Source organism: Mytilus edulis, chromosome 7 (genome assembly GCF_963676685.1).
Source record: "Mytilus edulis chromosome 7, xbMytEdul2.2, whole genome shotgun sequence".
NCBI classification, from domain to species: Eukaryota; Metazoa; Mollusca; class Bivalvia; order Mytilida; family Mytilidae; genus Mytilus; species Mytilus edulis.
Genome location: NC_092350.1, coordinates 19,988,289 through 20,012,034, shown reverse-complemented (window position 1 = coordinate 20,012,034; position 23,746 = coordinate 19,988,289). Strand labels below are relative to the sequence as shown.

At 31.8% G+C, this 23,746-nt stretch overlaps 2 protein-coding genes across 3 annotated transcripts in view; both read left to right on the top strand.

The window, feature by feature from the left end:
• LOC139480973 (protein adenylyltransferase FICD-like) lies at positions 1 to 3,472 on the top strand. Its single transcript, XM_071263971.1, has 2 exons — positions 1 to 321; positions 2,332 to 3,472. The coding sequence occupies exons 1-2, from the start codon at positions 51 to 53 to the stop codon at positions 3,411 to 3,413; spliced, it is 1,353 nt and encodes a 450-aa protein (XP_071120072.1). The 5' UTR covers positions 1 to 50; the 3' UTR covers positions 3,414 to 3,472.
• Positions 3,473 to 7,146: 3,674 nt separating this feature from the next.
• LOC139480971 (uncharacterized) overlaps positions 7,147 to 23,746 on the top strand; it is a 30,716-nt gene continuing 14,116 nt past the window's right edge. The window contains exons 1-13 of one of the 2 annotated variants that reach the window (XM_071263967.1): positions 7,147 to 7,323; positions 10,448 to 10,568; positions 12,723 to 12,811; positions 13,495 to 13,638; positions 15,838 to 16,069; positions 16,558 to 16,633; positions 18,243 to 18,410; positions 18,714 to 18,920; positions 19,850 to 20,129; positions 21,027 to 21,144; positions 21,907 to 22,007; positions 22,515 to 22,627; positions 23,372 to 23,469. In XM_071263967.1, the coding sequence (XP_071120068.1) occupies positions 12,727 to 12,811; positions 13,495 to 13,638; positions 15,838 to 16,069; positions 16,558 to 16,633; positions 18,243 to 18,410; positions 18,714 to 18,920; positions 19,850 to 20,129; positions 21,027 to 21,144; positions 21,907 to 22,007; positions 22,515 to 22,627; positions 23,372 to 23,469 (1,622 nt within the window). In that variant the 5' untranslated portion in view covers positions 7,147 to 7,323; positions 10,448 to 10,568; positions 12,723 to 12,726. The remainder of the gene's footprint in view (positions 7,324 to 10,447; positions 10,569 to 12,722; positions 12,812 to 13,494; positions 13,639 to 15,837; positions 16,070 to 16,557; positions 16,634 to 18,242; positions 18,411 to 18,713; positions 18,921 to 19,849; positions 20,130 to 21,026; positions 21,145 to 21,906; positions 22,008 to 22,514; positions 22,628 to 23,371; positions 23,470 to 23,746) is intronic. The other variant, XM_071263968.1, reaches the window with a different exon arrangement.

The window sequence follows — 23,746 nt, the reverse complement described above, 5'->3', positions numbered from 1 at the left end:
ATCGGCCTTGACATTACTAAACGTCAAACAGAAAGTGCTGCACATTATGAATGAACATGGAAACCAGTGGTTTTATACGATTTCCAAAGAATAATCGTATAAACCTTAGTGTAGTTTTATCGGATTCAATGATTAGAACATCTTTTCTATTAGTTGTGTTCTTGACGGGCATAGCAGTTGCTTATTTATCGACTTATTTACCGGCAGTCTGGCTGTCTGTTTTCGCTTCCCCAGGAAAACCCGAACTTGGAAGCACACTTTCAGCACATGACACCTCAGTTATAGTACGAGTCAGTCAAAGACTGGTTCCAACAAATCCAGGTAATGACACTGAGCAGAACTGTCATAAATAATTTTGAGTTTTATGTAAAATAAATTTTATGTTCTGTATTCATTTTTACTGTGAGTCTCATAATAAGGAAGAACCCGATTCGACTGAGGTGAAAAGTATCTATTTACATAAATCTATAAACGATGTCATCGAACAATCAGTTCTTACTGTACGTGTCATAGATAATCGCCTCAGTGGTCTTTTGGGCTTTCCTGTTACCTGTTTCCTATTCTGTATTTTCCACCTTTACCAGATGAACCACTTCAGTTGGAAAATCCTCATGAAGTGTAGAATCCCTTATTATTGAATATTCACTATTGGATTAGAAACATCTTCTTTATACACTTACATGTATACGTATACACCGCCACCACACTTATTCAAACTGTATAACGTGACGGTACCCAAATTGCACCTATTTTGACAGTTTTTTCAACTACGATTTTTTTATGATTAAAACAAAGTTCCATATTTGTGTTTATTTTGTAGCCGTATCCTTCTTTACTATATAGGTACACCAATTTGATTTTCAATTTATATGGAATCATAGAAAAATTGGTCTGAACTAACCTCCAAACCATCAATGATTCTGTAATGAGGAGTACCCAAATTGCATCCATGCTTAAATTCGCATCGTCAAAAGTTGAATAACAGAGCTTTTGTTTATTTTTTTCAAATATTTTGAACAATTGGATATTTGTCCATGCTTACTCTTCTTTTTTTAAGAAATGAATACTTGAAACATATTGTATTTTCTAATTTTTAAAAAGATGACGTTTTGATGACGTCGCATGGCGACGTTTCAGTATATTTTGCTTTTTCAGTAAACACTTCACCTGTTGATAAATACTGTGAACGTTTTGTGTATATCTAAATATATTTACCTATTTTGAAAGACATGTATAGTATCAAAACATAAAAATACAAATTGTTTAGTCTCTAGGAGATCTTGTAAGATTTCCGCTGCTATTTTTGCTAAATAGGTGCAATTTGGGTACTCGTTGCAATTTGGGTACCGTTACGTTATACAGTCATATTTTAAAATCTAAAACTTGATAGATTCATCCACTGTCATTTTGTCCTTTATCTCACTTGTGTCTCTCTCCTCATCAATAGAATTTATATACATCACATGTATCCACAACGCACATTGACTGTAAAACTTGCTCAGATCAGCAAATGTCTATTTCACATTCCTTGAACTTAAACATGCTCATAAAATGTGAACTGTAAGTCCTAACCCTTTCATGTCGATCTGGCCCATATTTAAAGTTCCCCTGCCAGGTCGAACCAAAGGCTTATAAATTGGTATTTGCAGCTTCTCCCCTAAGCATATGCATGCAGCAATTAGGAGAAAGAGCAAAGACTGACCAGTCGGCTAAAAGTAAAAAAAAATGTTTCCTTGAAGGGGGTTCTGATCCCGCATCCCGCTTTATACTGTTTTGTCAGATTCCTGTATCCCATTTACACTATGTACGTAAGCAATTCTCACTTCTTTTGTAATTTCCCATACCCTGTTAGCTTTTCCTGTTTTCATGGCACAATAATTTGACTTTCATTCTGAATATGCATATCGATTTGCCACTGAATGCTGTGTCCATTGATGTTATGAAACTCAAACTTGTTTGCAAAGATTGCTTAGATGTTTTTTGCATCTCAAAGACATTGTTGCAAAACTGACAATTTAAAAAGATCGGAATATTGAACTTCTAGATACATTTGTAAATCATAGAAAGCTTCTCATTTCATACATGGATTTGTTTTTTGCTATATAAAATTGTAGTATTAAAAATATAAAAAAAATATTTGTTTGTATTTGGAGCTACCAAAATAAATAAAAATCACAATTGAATTTTTGACACAGTCATGACAGTAAACATGATAAATCTGGCTATTTCTTGCGCTGTTTAATCTGTGTACAGGTACATAAATGTTTCATTATAATTTATTAGAAATAAAGTATATATAATTATTGACCTTTAAGGATTTTGTAATTGCAGGAGTGAGTAAAGAGGCAGTAACTGCGATGAATCTGGCTTTGGATATGGAAGCTCAAGGCAAAAGAGAAAAAGCATTGAAACTGTATCTTCATGCCATAAATCTGGATCCTTCACACGTAGAGATTCTCACCGCCTATGGAGAATTTTTAGAAAAAATTGAGCATGATATTACTTTAGCAGACAGCATGTACAAAAGAGCCTTGCATATATGCCCAGAGCATTCGAAAGCTTTAGTAGCCAAGCAGAGAATTCAACCATTGGTCGAGGAAATTGATCTGAAAAATTTTAACAGAATTGATAAGAAATTGAAACATTTTATGAAAGTTCCTCATAATCATCCTGGTTTGCGGAGAGCCAAAAAAGAATCTTATTTTCAAAATATTTATCATTCCAATGCTATCGAAGGGAACACATTAACATTGATGCAAACTCGTTCAATTATAGAAACAAGAATTGCAGTTGGAGGTAAAAGTTTATTAGAACAGAATGAAGTGCTAGGATTAGATGCTGCTTTAAGTTTTGTAAATAGTACTTTGTTAGGCAAAATTGGTAATATCTCTTTACTAGATATTCTAGAAATCCATAAAAGAGTGCTAGGCTATGTAGATTTAACAGAAGCAGGTCGATTAAGACAGACACAAGTTTTTGTTGGTGATTTTACACCTCCTGCAGCGCAGGATATTCCAACTTTAATGGATGGTTTTATAGAATGGATGAATTCCGAAGAAGCATTACAACTTCACCCAATCGAATATGCTGCCTTGGCTCATTATAAACTTGTATATATCCATCCGTTTTATGATGGAAATGGAAGAACCTCCCGGTTACTTATGAATCTTATACTCATGCAAGCAGGTTATCCTCCCGTTATAGTGAGGGTAGAAGACAGACAGACTTATTACGATACTTTACAGTTAGTTAACATGGGTGATGTTCATCCATTTATAAGATTCATAGCAGAATGTACAGAAAGAACGTTGGACTATTTTCTGGTGGCTACCTCTGATGTACATACTGGTTTAACAATACAAAAAATCAACACAACTAAAAATGTGATAGTAGGGGGGATAGGGGAAGAATGACCAAAGTTAGATATATATTTGCATTGTACTAATATTTATTAAATTGTTTTGTTGACCAATACCTAGTCTCTTTACAGTAAAATCACAGGAAACATATTTTTTCCATAAAAATGTTATTACAAATTTATGAAGCATAGTGTCAGATTGGCCCTTAAATGTTTTTGGAAATTTTAAGAAAATTACACTTTTGGTACAGTAAAAATAAGAAAATGTGGAAGGATTGCCAATGAGACACGAGACAACTATCCAACAGAGACCAAATGATATTAATGTACACATTTATATTGCTAAAAATCACTGTCAACCCTTCAACAATGAGCAAACCCATACCCTATAGTAAAGCTATAAAATGCCCCTAAATCATTTGTACATGATATAATGTTAAACATACAAAAAACTAACTGCCTGGTTTAAATACAAACATGAAATGAAAACAAAATTGATATACAATGACCAATAACAACCACTGACTGTGGACAGGTACAAAAAAAAAAATGTACATAAAGAATGTGGAGGGGTAAAACATGTCAGAGAACAAGATTAGGTCAGTTTAATGGCAAGTCAACGGTATTTAATTGGTATGGAATTGTATTAGCATCAGCAATTCCAAGAAGATTATTTTACTAAGCCATCCTCAGTCATTGTTTATTTATTTTAAATTTTTCATGTAATTATGTCCTTTGACAATGATCCACTAATGTTAGTGATGTTATTTGCCAAATTGGTATTCAGTTATTTTAGAATTAGCACATCTCATTTAATTTGAGATTATGACCCTGTCCCCTCAGCTTTATTGACTTTGGAATTTCTACATATTTTACAATGGGAACTAAATTATGATAAGACATGACAGTGTATGCAGTTGTATAAGTATGGCATGTCTTATTTCTATGGAGATTATGATTGTCCTGCATCTGTCTGATAGTTCAATGACTTTAAAGTTTTTGCACATAGTTTAGTTGTTTAGAATTGGCATTTCCTGTCAACATTTGCATTTAACTAACAAAATTTCATATACATTTGTACATGTATCTGTTTCAACAGTTGATTTTTTGTGGAATCTCTCACATTACAGTCCCTGAACATCACAGCCAAAATATCCTATTGTCCTATACATGTCTGAAATATTTGCAACTGGAAAATACTGAGTCACCAATCAATAAAATTGTTCTCAGAACTGAGCTCAAGTTTACATTCTGTAAAAGCCTTTATATTCAGGTTAGCCCAGACATTGGTATTATACATTTGTTTATATAAATGAACATTATCATTACCTAATAAGGCTAAACAAATACCTTCCCCTTTCCTGTAGTTTCCTGAAACAGAACACTTACATGTGTATCTGATATTTAAACCTTAAAAAAGCTTTTCTTCACCAAGACAAAAATGTAACTGGATATTTTGGCTCATGACAAAATGTTTAAACGCAAATAAAAGGGATAAAGTCACTTAATATTAGGTCGAAATAAATCAACAGCAAAACACTGACCGAAAAAGTATGAAAGTACAAACAATACACAAATACCACAAAAACAACTTATTAATAACATTGAGCAACACGAACTCCCTAATACTTAAGTCAATGATGATACTGATGAAAGGTAAAGCGGTTCCTGCTCCGCTTGTGACCTCCGTCTAGGCCTTGACACATAAGGACATAGTGGTAATTTGCATTTGTTGATAGTCATAATAGGTCTTGGAAAAGAGGACAGATTGTGTCTTCTACAAAATTCATTTATTGCTTAATGTCCAGTGACAATCATTTCATACACAACAGAAGTATTGCTTAGATCAACCAAATTATAGTCAAGTTACAGTAAATGGTATATGGCACAAGTATTGAAAACAAATTGCGTATATCTTTAGCTCGTTGAACTTGAATTGAAAACCGAAGAAATTTTTAATTTGTCGCTTTTATTTTCCTAAATTTTACTGATTGAAATACCTTCTAAAAAGTTCAATATTTGTATAGAAAGCACATACAATCGACAAACATACGTTCTTTAATAATTTGTCTTAAATTCATCAAATCTCAGATTTCTAGTGCATAAATTTATCTTTATAAAACTATATCCTGTTGGTACACAAATTTCTGTTTACAAGTGATGTCAAATAATAATGGGATCACCGACTTCGTTTTTACGGTAGTCGGTAACCCTATAATTATTTATTATCATAAAAATGGAATGAACTCTTTTTAAAGAATTCAATAACTAATATTTCAGACAAAAAAGATGAATGCATTAACTTTTCGATTTTCAATTATAGTTCTTAGATCAGATCTTGTAAAATCAAAATTTTACCAAAATCTGTGACATAACAAGGGACTTATCATATTTTATCTGGGAGGGGGCTGTTCAAAATACAGGGGGGGGGGGGCAAGTTTCCTTTATGTATGTGGAAAAGGGGGGTTCAATTTTTCTTATAACTTTCAAGTGGGGGATCAATATTTTTTTGCACATGAAAATAAGTAGTTAAAATATTTCAACAGACAAAATGCCAAGAAGAACATTACAGCAGTTGAATGGAAATATATTTTTACCACCATTCATACAATTAAGTAAGACATGACCATACTTTGGTGATGCAGTAAGCTGTCATTTTGTGTCATTTTGTCCCATTTAGAATGCATGGGTGCTTCATCATGTCCAGAACCCGATTAATCGAAATCCAGTTGTTATATTTCACTCACTTCGATCACTACATTAATAAGCATTAGTGCAAACTTTTGTTAAGCTTAAAAGTTTGAGAGAAATTAAGTATAAATTAAAATGAAATCTACAGCGATTTGTGCAAAATTTTGTCAAAAAAATTAAAATCACGCTACATCATGAAAGATTATAGTGTAGAGCAATAAGTTCTCCAATAAATGGTCAAATATTCTGCACAAAACCAGTTGAATATTGATACAAAAGATGATTCTGAGATGACAACACCACTAATGCACCTTTTTTCTTTCATTATCAGATCCCTTTGGGCCCATTTATAACTCTCATTTCAAAGTTTGTACTTTTTAGGCTAATAAATCAAAATTTTGGGGTTACTATCACACATTTATAAATGAAATATGACTCAGATATATGAATAATTAAATTGTTCAAACTGAAAGCACAAACTATCCATACAGGTTTCAAAATTCACGTAATTAAGGGAGGGACAATTTGATAGATCCGTCTTAGTAAATAACTGTCTCAAAAAGTTTCTTTAATAGCTCAATAAAGGAAATAAGAAAAAAATAATAGCTCCCCAAAGCACTGGCTTGCTCTACCCATTAATATTCACGAAAGCGTCCTATGTCAAGGCAATTTTCTTTCAAATATGGTTTTGGACTCAATCCACTGATATTATTTCATGTTTGCAATATTTCTGTGCAATAACATGATAAGTGTTTTGCATGTTAAAATTTTGGCATGTTTAATAGAGGGGATCACATTTTTTAAAGTTTTGGATCAAATAAAAATAGATAAATTTTATGGGGGGATCAAGAACATTTTATACCTTTGATTTCAAAATGACCAGCACTCCCACTCCCAGGTAAATAATGATAAGTCCCTAAATAGTCCATTAACTGTTCCTTGACCTTAAACTGACGAAAAAAATACCAACTCTTCCACGAAGAACCCTTGTTTCTATAAAATTGAAATAAACGATGTCGCATATTGCCAAATTGTAAAGGACAATTTCATTCAAATTATTAAATCTATTTAAAGAAGTTGGTACTTTTTGTAAAGGTATATTGTATTAATATTTCCTTGTACCGTATGTACAATGTCACGTATTGAACCGTAAAAACAAACCCATGTATGAGGAATAACAGATACGGTAGTTATATTTAAAAGACTTTTTGTCAGTCTTGATCTTCGTATATATTTCCTCAAAGAAGATCAAATGAGAGACACAACTGCTATATGTAAGTAAAGAATTTGTGCATTTCTCTCACTCTCTTATATTCCGATTGTCTCTCTCGCTCTCTCTTTCTCTCTCTTATATATAATATAAATCTACATGCTAATTCAAGTTTGCAGATCTAACCTTGTAAATGTAATTACGGATGTTAGTCATGTATAAATAACCCTTGGAGAAAGTTAGTCTTAGAGTCTATCATTACATGTTTTTCAAGTTCATTTTGTGATGGTGAATGGTAGCGTCTTATAAAAACTTGATTTACCATTTATATACTGAATGGTTTACAAAATGTTTATTCACGTTGTTTAATCAGTATTTGATGAATACAGAACTATGCTGGTCTTTATAACAATGACGTAATTCCACAAATCACATGCAGATAAAAGTTTCACCAGCATTCCATTTGAGTGTGTTTTTTGGGGGGATTTATTGATTGCAACCGCTGTCTCCTAAACAATAATGTGTAAGAGTTCAGAGAAATGAATGCCACATTTAACTCGGAATATACACCCGAAGAAACCTTTTAAAAAATCATACATACTTACAAAGCCTAGAGGTTCCTGACTTTGGAACCGAGTGTGATGTCAGAATGGCAAAATGACAATGATACATACATCAACAAAGAACTACTCAGTGGAACTACTAGCCATTTCTGACATGCCAGCTCATGTTCATCTTCGCCACCCTCTGTTTCTTGTAAATCAACATTTCTTACGAACATTTGTTTACAGGGTGGGATATATTGAAGTGAAAATCTTCCTTATTTATATTTAAATAGAATCTGTTTGTGATTCGCGTTTATTGAATAGGGAAATCAATGAAATGTTTTAATTTTGAAAGAACGGCAATTCAATACTAGTACTTATCCCATATTCAGAGTTGGAAAATAAGAAGAAAAGGCTTTAAGATTCTTGCTAATGACAATTATCCATTATGATTGATAAATAGTCTTGGTTTGATTTACCATCAAAATAAAAAAAAGGTTTGATTAGAATGTGAAAAGAATGTAATATATCCATAATTTTTGTTTGCGGAGCATCCAGTTACAAATATTTCATGCACATAAAGGCCGAGGATACAATAGGTAGTTTCTGCAAAATGTGGCATAGTACAGGGAGGATGGCGGAAATTTCGACCAAGTTATATGGTTGATAAGGGACAAAGTTGCATTACAACAGACTTCATGCAAACCCTTAAATGAGTATAGAAATGTTTCTGTTACTAGCAGTGATGAAACCTTAGTTTCGTTTTAATAGAAACTTTTGATATACGCTGAGAGCAAAGGAGTAGGTCCAGTAAGACCCCTTTTTGGCCCCAAAATATAGCAGTTTTACAAAATTGTTTTATATGTAAACTGTTAGTTATTTATTGGACAGTAGAATGCTTCTGCTACATAAATATGGGCTGTTTTTGACAATACAATGCACATATATCGGGTACTAGCACCATTAAGTCATGCTATATTACTGAAATCTTCACAATTCTAGCATTTTAGTTAAATTTTAGACGGTTCCCGTGTAAAACGAATGTGGCCGCATTCGTGTTCATCCTAAATATTGAAATGTAGGCAGGCATGGGGTAATCGTAATCAGTAATCGTAATCAGCTGTAATCGATTACATTTTGCAGTGTAATCCTATGTAATCAGTAATCATGCCATTTCTGATTACAAGTAATCGTAATGTAATCGATTATATTGCAAAAAAACAGGTGTAATCATGATTACTTTTAGATTACTTTAAGATTACATTCATATGATTACTTGCTGATAACAAATCTTGTATATATATGAAAACAGTTTTTGATAGACCAGATGAAAATAAGAAAATGTAAAGCTTGAATGAAAAATCATGAAACTAGTATTCAGAATGATGGGACCTTATTTAATGTGATAAATTGTATCATCTATATAACAAATTTGTATAACCAAGTGTTTTATTTTGTTAACAGTTAACTAAAGGAAATTACCCATAATATTTCGTTGTGAGATTGAGCTCTATCTTATGATACAAGAATATGCCTGGAAAGCATTATTTTTCCTTGATTGAAAACATCTGATATTAAATCCCAATTAGTTTACCTAATATTTTTACATAACTACATTGAAATTCAAATGCAGAAAACATTTAGTTCCAATTTGACTTTGGTGCTCGACATAAATATATGAGCCCACTTAATTCAAAATGGAAGTTTTAAAAAAAACACAGATTTCATTTATTGACAAATTGAATAAATTTTGTTTTCCATTAATTTGTGTATAATATGTGCTTTCTAATTTTTATTCTTTATTAACTTTGAGCCTTACGGTTCATCATTCAGTATAAACAAGTACATGTATAGTGTATATATATGACATAATATTACAAACAATAAAGTATAAAAAGTTATAGAAATTTTTTTGATATTGCAATATATAATGTAATCATAAGTAATCTAAAGTAATCATGATTACTTTAAAGAAAAGTAATCTAATGTAATCGATTACATATGAAATAGGGTGTAATTATAATGTAATCAATTACATTTTATTAGCAAACTAATTGTAATTTAATCGATTACATTTTAAAGTAATCGACCCCATCCCTGAATGTAGGTTGTATTTGATGATAATACATAACATATATAAAGGTTGAGGATGAACACGGATGCGGCCACTTTCATTTTTGACAAAAACCATCTGAAAAGTGACATTTTCCGGCATATTTGGTAGATTTGTCATATTTGAGCTTGAATCGGATCATTTTTAAGGACTAAATTAGTTAAAATCTTTCACATAAATTAATTGAATCAAATGAAATAGACATTTAAGTGTTTAAAAAGTGGTCAAAATCTTTCGTCAGATGAACCTGAAATTTGAGGCCAAAATCGATTGTTACCGGACCTACTCCTTTGAGAAGGACACGTTTTTCTCAAACCATTTTAACAAGGTACGCATTTAACTTAGACCAATCGCTTGACTAGAGATTTGTGCGAACCAAAATCAAATAAGTGTAAAACAATACATCTAAAAATGCCCCTAAGTAAGTTGTTCATAACCTTACTATACAGTCCAGTCCTAAATTAATAAATTGCATTGGTACGGCTTATATCTATTGCTTTTCGTATTCATCATTTGGATTTTTAATACAGAAGAACACGGAATACTTGTTAGGCGGTGCTCATTGATAGTGACATCCCCCTATAGCAACACATTGTACTGATCGACATTGTGATAAGAAGAATAACGTATGCTGCACATTAACATTTAAAGGTTTGTAGAATTACTATTATTTTGCTATCTCGATCGGTTTACAGTTTGAAACAATTATCCTATTACGAAGCTGACTGCATGTTTTGAACAAAGTCTACGAAGTATGGTATAATGCAATGAATATGGATTTTGTCAATAAATTGCAAATATGGTTTTTTTTCTGCATAGTTATTTTGTTTACACAGTATGTTCTGGGAATTTCTCAAGATCGGGTCTTATATGAACTGTTCATGGAGTACAGCAACCAATATTACAGGCATTCTTTTAAATCAGCATATAATATACTATTGGGTTGATGTTAAGACGAGTTGTATATACATAATGTACACAGCCATGTACCACCATCATTGCTGGTGATCCGTTGGATAAATCTGTTGTAGAGTTGTCACTGGCTCAGACGTACCTAATAATATAATTATTTTCTGTGAGTGTATCTTAGATTAATTTGTAGGATCCTTTACTATAGATAATTTAGCTGATCTGTAACAATAACATCTCCATGCCTTATATAGATGTTATATAGCAAATTGTTTGTTCTTCCCTCGCCGGGATTCGAACCCATGCTATTGATATATCGTGACACCAAATCGCCTGCACTGTAGCCGTCCCGCTAGATCACACATTATGTTTATACAACTCGTTGATATATATCAAAGTTTGAGCTTACTTTCGTAACTACATATACAATTGTCTATATATTTTTACTTTTAATGATTTGTTTTCTTTCTTTTTTTCTCTTTGGCGCATCTTTTATTATTCCAAATATAGAGATTAAAAAGGTGGAGTATTGTGAAACTACAGATTAACCCCGTATATCTCCCCTTAGAATGGGATATCGTCAGTTGTTTCCTTATACCATGGGCTGTCAAATATGATTTACGTTCCTAAATATGCCTGAAATATTTGCCACTTGACATTAAACAACCAACAATCAATGCATCATTTACGTTCATATAATATGTGTTTTGTTTTATGGTTCTTCCCTATTTACCCAAGATGTTCATCTGATAATATAATAAGGGTAAAATCCTTTGACATTCCCAACTTTAAATTAGTCTACTCAATGTTTTTCTTATATTACGGACATTATTAAAAAAAACCCACGCAAACACCATTATAAAAAACTGTATTGATGACACAGATTATTTTGTGAATATAAAATGTATTGTTAAGAAATTGTCATTTAAATATGCAAAGTTGACAATTACACCCGAGTTGACAGTTTATTTAAGGATTTAAATCTAGTTAAGGAAGTATTAAATACAACATGGAAAGACCATGTAATAATGTAACTTGTGATTTTCCAAGTAACGATATAAGATGGATAACTTAATTTTTTTTTTTAAATTATTTTTATAGTTTTGCAAGTTTAATTATTACATTATTACAAAGAAAGTTGTGACGTGAAATGTTCGTGTTACAGGAATCAATTTTAAAGTATTGTCCACAAAACAACCCGAAGATTTGCATCTAAATGAAAAATTAACTCTGACGAGACACTGTACATAGGTTGTTTTTTTTTTTGGGGGGGGGGGAATTCTTCCTTTTTCTTCATGATATTCTTTGTCACACTAGAATATATTTATATCCTTATGTAAAAAATATAAGACACAGTTTTTATCATGCATTTAACAAAATTCTCGTTAATGTCTTAGTTATATAAAAAAATGTTTACTTTACAATGTACACCCTGGTTCTCTCACACAAGACGTTTCTGTCGATTAAATGATCACGTTTGGTCATTAGTTATTATCCATTTGTTAGGTGAGTGTAGTCTATTTGTTTTGACATTTGCTTAGGGACTTTCCGTTTAGAATATTCCTCCGAGTTCGGTATTTTATTTATTTTACATTTTTCAATGTATGAGTGATTTTTAGGTGTTTTTCATGTCTTATTTCGAGTCACACAACTCATTCTTACACAGCTTGATAATGTATAGAATTGAAGGTATACTGAAAAATTATTTCCTTATGTCATTAAAACTTAAAAAACTGTCAAAATTTATTATACAAGAAAACAGTATGATTTTGCAGCGCCAGATGAACATCAAGAAGTACTTCCCGTTACACTAAACCATAAGTTATAGCATGTACCAATATATATCAATACTGTACATGTTATCATAAGTATGTTCTTTTCCTTGTTTACCTGTAGAACAATGATGTTTGGTCAACAGAACTATCTGATCCAAGCTGTTTGGGTGTTGTTTGTTACGTTTTCGGACATTGAAGCTGCACCTGTGTGTAAGTTTACATTTTTAATCCATAAAGTACTCTTGAACGAACAACATCGGAAAATATCGTCTAGAATATGCAAACCACTGTAAGCAAGGACGAATTTATACGAAATTTTCACGAATTCTTCGTTTAAGGACAAATCCGTGAAACTATCTATCACTTGTTATAAAAAGTTGTGTTATAAAATTGCCAGTGACTGCAGAACCAAATTTATTTTTTGATAAAGCTAAAATTATACATTTCAAATCATTACTGAAACCATCACAATGCTATATTGTAAGACTGTCTCTCATCTATGGATAAGCTATAGAAAATGTTAGATGAATACAAACTCATCGTTTTCTATTGAATTAATGGTTCTGATCTGTAATTTTGTGGTAACGACTTTTCAAAAAATTCAATTTCAATAATTGATGACATTTGTCTTTTCATTTATTACATACTATGCTCATTGGTTCAGACTGTAATGTCTAATGATAGTATTGTATATTTAAATTCATAATTGGTACTTATAATTGTAGTGTATGCAAATTTTATGCATGTATCTTTTGATATGATTGATTTTGAAACATAAACTGTCACATCTGTGGCCTGCATCATCATAATATGTGTTAGTTGTTATTTTGACTTTAGCGGACCATAAATATATTTATAGTTTTATATTCTTTAAAATTACTCCCATACAACAGTATCAATGGAGGAATTAGTGGATGGTTTCCGTCGACAACAGATGGTAATGTCGAGTACCATGATAAACGCCAGTCAAAGTTTAGGACTTCCTGACAGGTTGGCTGAGGCAGAAGTGGAGGAAGCTGAGGAGAGAAGTAGTCAAGGTATGTTCGGTGTGGTCACGTTTCTCCAACATTTGGTAATTAGACTAAAACAACATTAGGGATTATGGGGTCCTCTTAAGGACTGGGTCTTGATATCTACCTGTAATTCACCTGTTCTTGACCAAAATATTGTTAAAAAGGTATATAATTTTTAAAGATATTGGAGACTTTTAAAAAATGTAGACTATTAAAAAATGTATATATGATATATACATTTTTTAATAGTCTCCCAAAATTGTAAAAGTCCATATAGTCTAACACAGTGATGTAATTTTTTATTTTATATAAAAAAAATTGTGCATGGTATGATAGACAATAAGACAACTCTCTACAAGAGACCAAATGAAACAGAAGTTAACAATTACAATGTATACAAAAAAAAGAAGATGTGGTATGATTGCCAATGAGACAACTATTCACAAGAGACCAAATGACACAGACATTAACAAATATAGATCACCGTACGGCCTTCAACAATGAGCAAAGTCATACCGCATAGTCAGCTTTAAACGGACCCGAGAAAATAAATGTTTAACAATTCAAACGAGAAAACTAACGGCCTAATTTATGTACAATATAATGAACGAAAAACGAATATATTACACAGCAACGACAACCACCGAATTACAGGCTCCAACACTCCCCCTTATCTTGAGACATTGGTGCAACAGAACGATAAAAGAACTATACAAAAACATACATAAACAAGCAACAAATAATCTAAGACTAAATTATCAATCACTACACATCCAGTATCCGTTTCCGTACTTTTTTGTTCTCTATTTTTCATAATAATGTATTATAGATTACAATGTTGCGATCTTGAATAAAAATTAACATTTTATATTTTGAGAGCTATTAAGAATTTATATATCTTGAGTCATTAATCTTATATAAAAGTACAAAACGCAGTTTATTATCACCGATACAGTTTATTCAAAATTCTTAGTCAACTTGCATTAATTATCCAAAACTAAAGTAACAAATCGAAAATACTAGTAGTGCACAATATTCACCAAGCCAGTTCCCACAGTTAAACACTATATAGATCACGACGCGATGTGATGTACCCACTTTGTATCAGCTCCGTTTTCGTGGAAAAAGTGGATACATATACGACTGACTATTCATCTACTAAGACAGTATACCACGAAAACTGGCTTCGGCTCTAGTGATATACAGACAGAACGTCTAGGTAGATATACGGTTCTTCGCACTAGAAGACAATCGCTTTTGTGACTTTTTACATAAATAAAACTTGGCTGTTTTGCATCGGTTTAGATTTTAACATCTACATGTAACACAAATACAAAAATATATCAAGTAATAGAATAAATTACTAAAATGAGGTACAGTCAGTGAACATTTCGATTTTTCATGTTACTTTTAATAAAAAAAAATCTTTTAAAAAAAAACATTTCGAGATTATTTCTTCATAATGTTTTATGAAATTTTCAGTTTGATTAGAATTTCCCTTGTTTATTTAAGGATTTTTTTGTCGAATAACCTTTTTAATTTTGTAAATCAAATACGGCGGATGAAAATAATTACGTAACCGTTTCTAGTTATACTCGACCATAGGAAGATGTGGTGTGAGTGCCAATGAGACAACTCTCCATATGGTTTGTTAATGTTTTAATATAAATATTTTTTAACAATATCCAATTTTACAATATTTTAGTTAAGACCTGATATAGGTGAATTACAGGTGATTATCACGATGCCAGTCCTTATGAGGACCCCCTAATCCCTAATGTTGTTTTAGTCTAATTATCAAATGTTGGAGAAACGTGACTAAACCGTATGTTCATACACGCGTCATCTTAGACGGAAAAAATGGAGAATAAAATCATTCATTTGTATCAATAACATATTTTATGAGATCACAACCCTCTCTCTATACCTCTAGAGCCAATGTAGAATATAAAACAAATACAAAATAAAACTCAGTTCAAAAGAAGTTCATATTTTATTCATCCAAATGTTAATTCAGTAAAACAAAAATACCAGAATGAATTTCTGAAATATTGCCTAACGCGTGTTTGTTTTGTAAATTGGAAGAATGTGCAGATTTGTGTGGTGTTTTTGTAAAGTGTGAAGTTGCAGTTTTCAGTATGATACATGTGATATCATTTTTATAAATAATGAAGGTAAACCATATTTTTAACAAAGTGACATTTGAATAATTTATTTTTTTAGCATCCAGAAGAAAAAATGAAGCAAAAACTCCGTTCATAGCCACAAGTTCGCGTCTTGGTTTAGGATACATATGCAGAGGATATGATATATACAAAGGAAATCCAGTGAGTGACGAAGGGGAAGTTGACCAGGGATTTCGTCTTCCTGTCTTAGACTTGCCCTTTAATTTTCGTTTTACTGCTGATGGCGAGTACAGGATTCCAGACAACGTTGACGTTATTTCTGAGACAAGGTTTGAAAATTATGTTTCTATTGTCTTCCAAATACTTACTATATAACTTATATACAGCCAATGGTAGTTATTTAGTCATATTTCTGTTCTCATCACTAAATTTTATTACAGCATTTATATATATGTATGTAAATATATTTATGAATATAAATTTTAAGAAAACTAATTGTAAAGCAGTTGTTCTAAAAACGATGTAAACAAATTAAACAGTCGGGATGAATGAACTGGCGACGAAACTGATATATAGTTCATATGTACTAGTTCTGTGTTTGGTACTTTATTTCTCGTGACAATCGGTATTGTATATAGTATATCCGATTTAATTCTAAAAAATAGGGCAAATCAAGAAAAAGTTATCAGAAATATTACCACTAGTATTACAACATTATGTTTTGTAACTTTGTCTATGCTTATTTATTTTATTTAATTTTGTTTACACTGATCATATCTATAATATTTGTCAACTTTACATTTATAACCGTGATCAGTGCTTCATTCGGATCGTCTTATCATCAAGTGAAAACTGAAACAGATTACCAAAGCATGCTACAGGTCGATGTGTCAGTGAGTATGAAGTTTAAAAGTGTTCCTCACTGTAAGAAATATTATTGGCTCGCCACACGCACTTTGGAAAAAAAATAATAAATATGGTTATAATGGGCAAGAACTAGTAGTGTCCAATAAAAAAAGTACTTTCACGTTATGATTGTATTCAATATGCGGTATTGAAGAATAGCATTTAATTCAAATATATTATAAGAGAACATGGTGTCACATTAACAGTTCCATTGTAGTTCAAGAATTTGACCTGGAACGGCAATATTGATATGACAGCTCAGACTGTTCATCTAATGGCCCGAGAACACAGTTATTTCGTAGTGCATTTCTTTTAGACAATAAAATTCAAATTAAAAAAATCGCACCTGCTCTTTCTCAAAAAGATCTTTACAGTGTAGTGTACTACCAGTGAGACAAATAATATCAAAATCATATAAACTTCTACCAGCTCTAACTCAAATATTGACAATTCTATGTTAAGGGGGTGTAAAATTCAGTTTGACAGCTTCAGACGTGATAAAATTTGACCTTTTTGAACTGGACCAAATCACTACTTAACATTAAGATTCAGCACCCAAATTTTTTTAATATGTAATTACATTCCCCTACTTAATATTTTATGCCTTTAATATCAAGAAATAAATTGGGAAAGTGTATCAAATAAAACATGCAAGTTATACACTGTTTACACCAGGGACTATATTCGCTTGGACCGTTTAGATTGTTCAGTAGTTGTTATTTACCTCTACGAATTAATCCCATACCGAATTATCAGGAAAACTACAGAGAACAGAACTGGATAGACAGCAAACCAAATTTCTTAACAGTGCTGAACTTGCAAAAACAATATCTGAAAAATGAATGTAACACTTTTAAAGACTGAGCGTGTATAGTTTCAGACTTTTACCAAAAAATATATAAAAAATAACTTAAACTCTTTTCATGACTTTTTATATGATCTTTTCAGGTCAAATTAGCCGTTTAAGACTAACATTCATTTACTAGTGCGTATATCTGTATGAAAGTTGTTGTCCGTTCGTTTGATGTGTTTTATCATTTGGTTTTGCCATTTGATTAGGGACTTTCCGTTTTGAATTTTCCTCGGTTGAATATTTTTGTGATTTTACTTTTTTTCGAGCAAGTATATGATACAGTTCTAAAGTCAATTGAATGCAAGTTTGTGAACAAATTATTTACGCCGTTAAGATAGTTTGCTCGTGGATTGTTATGTTGAGAAGTTTATAAGTGGATTGATATACTGCAATGTTTCAAGCTAACACTATGATTATCCATTTGAAAAAGGTAAAAAGTTATCCTTTTTTTATCCGTAATAATACATGATCATGCATTGGATTGAACAAATCTGACAGAAAAAATGTATTTCAATGGAATTTAATTTGTTGTCTAAAAAGCTTCCAATGCTACTTTCGAACTATTTCTCTTTCTAACACCTTTCACTATTTTATAATAATGTACAAAAAAATCACCATAAAAGTAAGCACTTACATTTCTTAAACCTTTTTGGTGTTAAGATATCGGTGTTAACATTAAGCAGAAACTAGTACCATAAACTGTTTGAAATATGAATCACTTTGTTTTGTAATTCTTTCGTCAGGTCCACGGAAAAGCTAAAGGTTTTGGTTTTAGTGGAAGTTTTATGGCCAGCACTAGTTACCAGAAAACAGTTAAAGAAATGACAAAAGGAGAAACAACTACCTTAGACATTGTTGGTAGAGCGAATGTTTACAAAGCTAGATTGTCGACAGATGGAGCAATGTCCAAGGTTTGCCTTACATTTGTGGAACTTAGATGTCAAACTGCAATGTAAAGTACATAAGTTCTTTTCATGGAAGTATTTTGATTTTACGCTTATTTTGCACATCTTCTTCAATATGGACCTGTATTTGATTGACAAAATATGTATATATCAGAAGATTTTCAATTCAGAAAACAGATTGACGAATTTGGAAAAGACACAAAACACACATTTACTCATGACAATATAATTACCGATAGTCTAGAAATGTTTTATTGAATACACGATTCACAGACTAATTTTTCCTAATTCGATGTTTTTTTTCTTCAGCTGAGTGATTTTCTGGAAGACAACATCAGAGCCTTGCCGAGTGATAATTGTGAAGCAGATGCAATACAGCAGAGATATATTCAAGTAGTTGAACAATTTGGAACTCATTACACAACTGAGGTTGTTATGGGAGCAAAAGCAGTACAAGAATTTAGGTTCAAAAATTCTGATCTAGATAGATTTCAATCTGTTGGCATCTCGGCAAAGGTGAGTTGAACCGAATTTGTATGGTATACAGCTATTACTTCAATTGAAAAACACGCTCGCGGGTGATCGTTGAATTGATCTTAATCGCATTATATATCACTTATACCGCATCTTCTTATATCTTATAAGACTTAAATGTACGTTTGAAAATCATGGCCACACGGGCCCACGATGTTTCTACACTTATTACCTATTCTTATAAAAAATTCATAGCTAATAACAATAAGTACTTAAAGTTAGGCTGTAGACATTTTAGAAAAAGGAATTTCTGCATACAGCAGAATTGTATGAAGAACAAATTACAGTTATTCGTTTGGATGACAATTTATGTCCACACATCTTTATGACACTACATTCGAACACAAATTTATACAAAAAAGGTTGAGCTTTCTGACTTATACTTTGAAATAAAATCCATATTTATCTTTCAAATTTGTCTTTTCTTGATCTCTAATTATTTGTATGTTCAAAAGTTCTACGGTTTAGTTGATCAAATTTCAGATAGCTACACTGTTTATAAACTTTGAACCACAAATTTGGCAGTCACGATTTAACATTTCTCAATATGGTCTTGTTTATAAATGTATACAATGGACACTATTGACGAAGTGGTGAATCTGATGCCATAGTTGATAACAGATTAGCAAAACCTAACATGTTCTTTGCAAACAATCATAATATTGGGAGTGTCAATTATTTTGCCCTATAACATTTTTATTAATTTGTTTTTCATTTTTCTTCCATAAGGAATTTCTCATCCTTTGAAACGGAAAAGCTGTTAATATCAGCGGATTTCGGACATTTTTTTTTACAAATATGTGTTCCTATTAATCTCGAAGAAGTGTTGCAAATCTTTCTTTGACTAACATATTGTATTGAAATACGAGAGTCCAGATACAACAAAGTATAGACTATTTGAGTCTTTCTAGGTTGCAGCTGAGCTTTCTACTCCTTTTGGAGCAAGTGGAGGGTTTAGTGTTGGTGTTAACAGTAACCAACAAATGAGGGAAATGGTATCAAACACGGAAAAGGAGCAAAGAGAATATTATATTGGTGGGAGTGCTCCATCCGGGGACTTCACTGCAGGATCAACAGAAAGTTTACGGGAATGGGCAAGATCTGCAGCTGAAAATCCAGCGCCTATACAATATAAATTGTCATCGATTGATGCACTTATTAAACCAGAATACTTTAAAAGACCTATATCGGGTAAAAAATACATTTCCAAACGTATAATCTTATGTATCTTAGGGAGATGTAGTTTGCTTGACAACGAGATAATGCTTGCCAACCAGAGACCTATCCATCGGTGACCACGAGACAGGAACGAAAATAACTATCGGGCACCGTACGGTATTTAACGATGGTCAAATCATATGGAAATACATGTAGGTCGTTGGGATCTTCTCTAAATGCATCCTATCAAGTATACTTCAGTAATAAATTGATCATTTTTCAATACGAAATTCTGCACAGAATTTTAAGCACAACTGATCTGCTATATAATTGAAAACACAAAGAAACACACCTTTGTTGAACTCGCAATGAGACGAAAGAGACAATAGAACATATGTCTTTGCGAATGTTTCATTGTCAAAAGTTTTGGGTTTCAATTAGTTTCAATGTATTACAATCAGATTGCATTAAAGAACTTCTCATATCAAAACAAAACATTCTCTTGAGATCAGATAACTATTGATAGCTATGGAAATATTTTCATTGTTCTCATGAAGTACTATATTTTTCTTGTAGATTGAACACACTGTTACTAGTATTATTAAGATTGCACTTAAGATAATATTACATTATTGAAAAAAGTATCTTCCACTTTTCAAAATTCTCCTGGAATAGGTTAAACATTCAATTTTAAAATTGGAACCATTTCATGTATATGATTTATAATTACTCTAAATATCAGCCCAACAATGTTAAATCTGTAAATTTTCGGAAGCAATTGTTTTTTTCTTTCCTCGCCGAGATTTGTTATTGAGATATCGAGACAACATTTCCTGCACTGTGTCCGTCGCTCTGACAACTATATATATTATATAGGTTATACATGTGCATACAGTTAAGAATGCCAACACGTTTTCTTGAATGTTTTAGATCTGTATGAAAGAAGAAAATGTTTACGTAAAGCACTTTTTATGTACTGTACACGGACGATAGAAGCGAACTACTGTGGTCTTTTATCTGAATCGAATGGGACCACCAATTCTTACAAGTATGTATAAATTTATGACGAAACAATACTATGTAGATGTGGGAATACATGTTGAGAAAACCATTTTAAAACAAGGGAAAGACACACATACGTGGTTTTAATTCGAAAAGGTTACACTGCCGACAACAATACTTATTTTGATGTGAAACGCCCAAATGTATTCAAATTCTTCTTGATGGCAAAAAGAGTATCCCAAAATAGAAGCTACATATTATTATCATACAATAATTACATTAGATGTATGTTTCATTATAATACTTTATTCTGATTGGCTAACTGCACATCACGTGTTATTCCGTAAGCAGTTGCATTGCTCAATACAACTTTTCCTTCATGCTAACACGTGGTCCAACAATAAAGTGCACAGGTGAATTAAATAAAAAAATATATAAAATTCGTGTTTTCATGATCATAGCTAAAAAATGTAATTATAAGTATTGAATGCTTCTTTTTGTAATTTTATAGGGTTGTAAAAGCGTTGACCGTGCGCACATTTTTAGAATGAAGCGCTTCCGCGCTTCATACAAAATGTACTTCGGTCAACGCTTTTACACCCCAATAAATTTACAAAAAGAAGCATTCAATTCTTAAATGAATTTCAGATCTAAGACCATCTGTTTAAAACTATTTCATTTCTTCCCAACACTAACAAGGATGAATGGCCAGTCCAGGACCAAAATATAAGCTTTTTCAAATGTTTATTTTAATGTGCATATATATATTATTTTGTCATAATACATGCAATCATCTTATTTTTGACAGGTTTGGTGATTTTGTAAAAATCAGAAATGGCGATTCATATTTGGCACTATCGCAACATTATGGAATATCACCAGGACTAACAATTAAGCCATTGACCACAGGTAAGGTGTCACTGCGTCTATGACCTTTAAATAAAAACTTACAGCAGCTAAAAGTTGTTATAAAGCATAAGCTTTAATAGTTTAATATTTACCAAAAAGTTTTTTTCTTTCTTAATTTAAAATAAAACCACACTAACAGCTTTTTCATATCAAAAGTGTCCCTTTTTGTAAGAGCACAATGCACTTAGAATTCAGTTGTTTGTGGGATTGTGGCTAATTTCTAAATGAGGAAGTTTTGGGAATTTCAGTATTGCTCGCAAACCTATATTTTCTCTGTAACACAACAAATATTTCATGAAAATCACAAAAAGACGTTGTGGTATTACAATAGCAACAGTTTTAAAAAAAGGTAAAATATTGCAACATAAGATTACAACCTTTACGATAAAAAAAAGTCACAAGAATATATTTTACAAATCTCTTAAGTGTTGTGCTATATGAATATATACTACAGAATCTCTATTGTTATTTACACATTCTGAATCGTGAATGTTTTCTCTATTTCAGTTTCTGCAATAACAAACTACGACGGATTATTCCAAATTGTACCACCAGAGGGTATCAACAAATTAGGAATAAATGTTCATTATGGAGAACCATTTCTTCTGAAGACGATAGAGGTCAATATAGTTTGTTTTATGCGAGCGAAGAATCCAGTTAATCATATGAAATGAGGTGTGGTAGGATTGTCAATGAGACAACTTCCAACTAGATCTATTCTAACTGTCTGCTAAACAAAAATTATCTGGACTTTTATGAGCAAAGCTGAACAGTAAAGTTGTATCCATATGATAAAAAAAAACTCAAGCACAGAAAAAAATTTGGTATCTATATATAATTTTTGCATAACGTCAAACTACTATGACGAATCAGAGGAACAATAAAACAAACATGAATTTGTTTCCCGAGAAACATTGTTGTTAAGATTTTACTCCTATATTTTTCGTCTATGCTCTTCGCAATCGATGTTAACACAGATGTCATAGTAATATTTGTTCACTTTTAATAAAAACAAATTCATGTCTCCGAATTTGATTCACAAAATAAAAATAAAATGCATTGGTCGGATGGCCAAATAGTTTTGTTATTATTATTGTCATTAACAGTTCTGTGCTATTTTAATTTTGTTTTATGGAAAACAAATGGATTCTTATCGGGGCCTTTTATAGCTGACTATGCTGTATGGGCTTTTCTCATTGTTGAAGGCCGTACGGTGACCTATAGTTGTTAATGTCTGTGTCATTTTGGTCTTTTGTGGATAGTTGTCTCATTGGCAATCATACCACATCTTCTTTTTTATAGAAAGCATTTCACCCTCCCAATATTTAGGATTAATTTTTTTTTCTTTTTTTATATATTAAAAGGGCGATATGCTGCATATGGGAAAAGCGATGATTTTGAATACAGATATGCCGGCAGAAGCCAGACTACTAGATGTCTTAAATAATAAAGACGAAGAAAGGTAACATACATAAACTTCACTACTTTCACACCTTAGTTAAGAATTTTTAAAATACGGATAGTTATTATCAACAAAATCAATTTTGAAAGAGTTTAATAGATTTGAAATAAGCTGTTATGTAACACAACCTGTTTATATTCTTACCTCAGGCATAGATTACCTTAGCTGTATTTGGCAACACTTTTAGGAATTTTGGTCCTCAATGCTCTTCAACTTCGTCCTTTATTTGGCATTTTTAACCTTTTTTGGATTCGAGCGTCACTGATGAGTCTTTTGT

Coding starts and splice junctions, on each gene's coding strand:
- LOC139480973 (XM_071263971.1), top strand. CDS start 51: ATGAACATGGAAACCAGTGGTTTTATACGATTTCCAAAGAATAATCGT. Junction 322..2,331: donor ACTGGTTCCAACAAATCCAG/GTAATGACACTG, acceptor TTGTAATTGCAG/GAGTGAGTAAAGAGGCAGTA.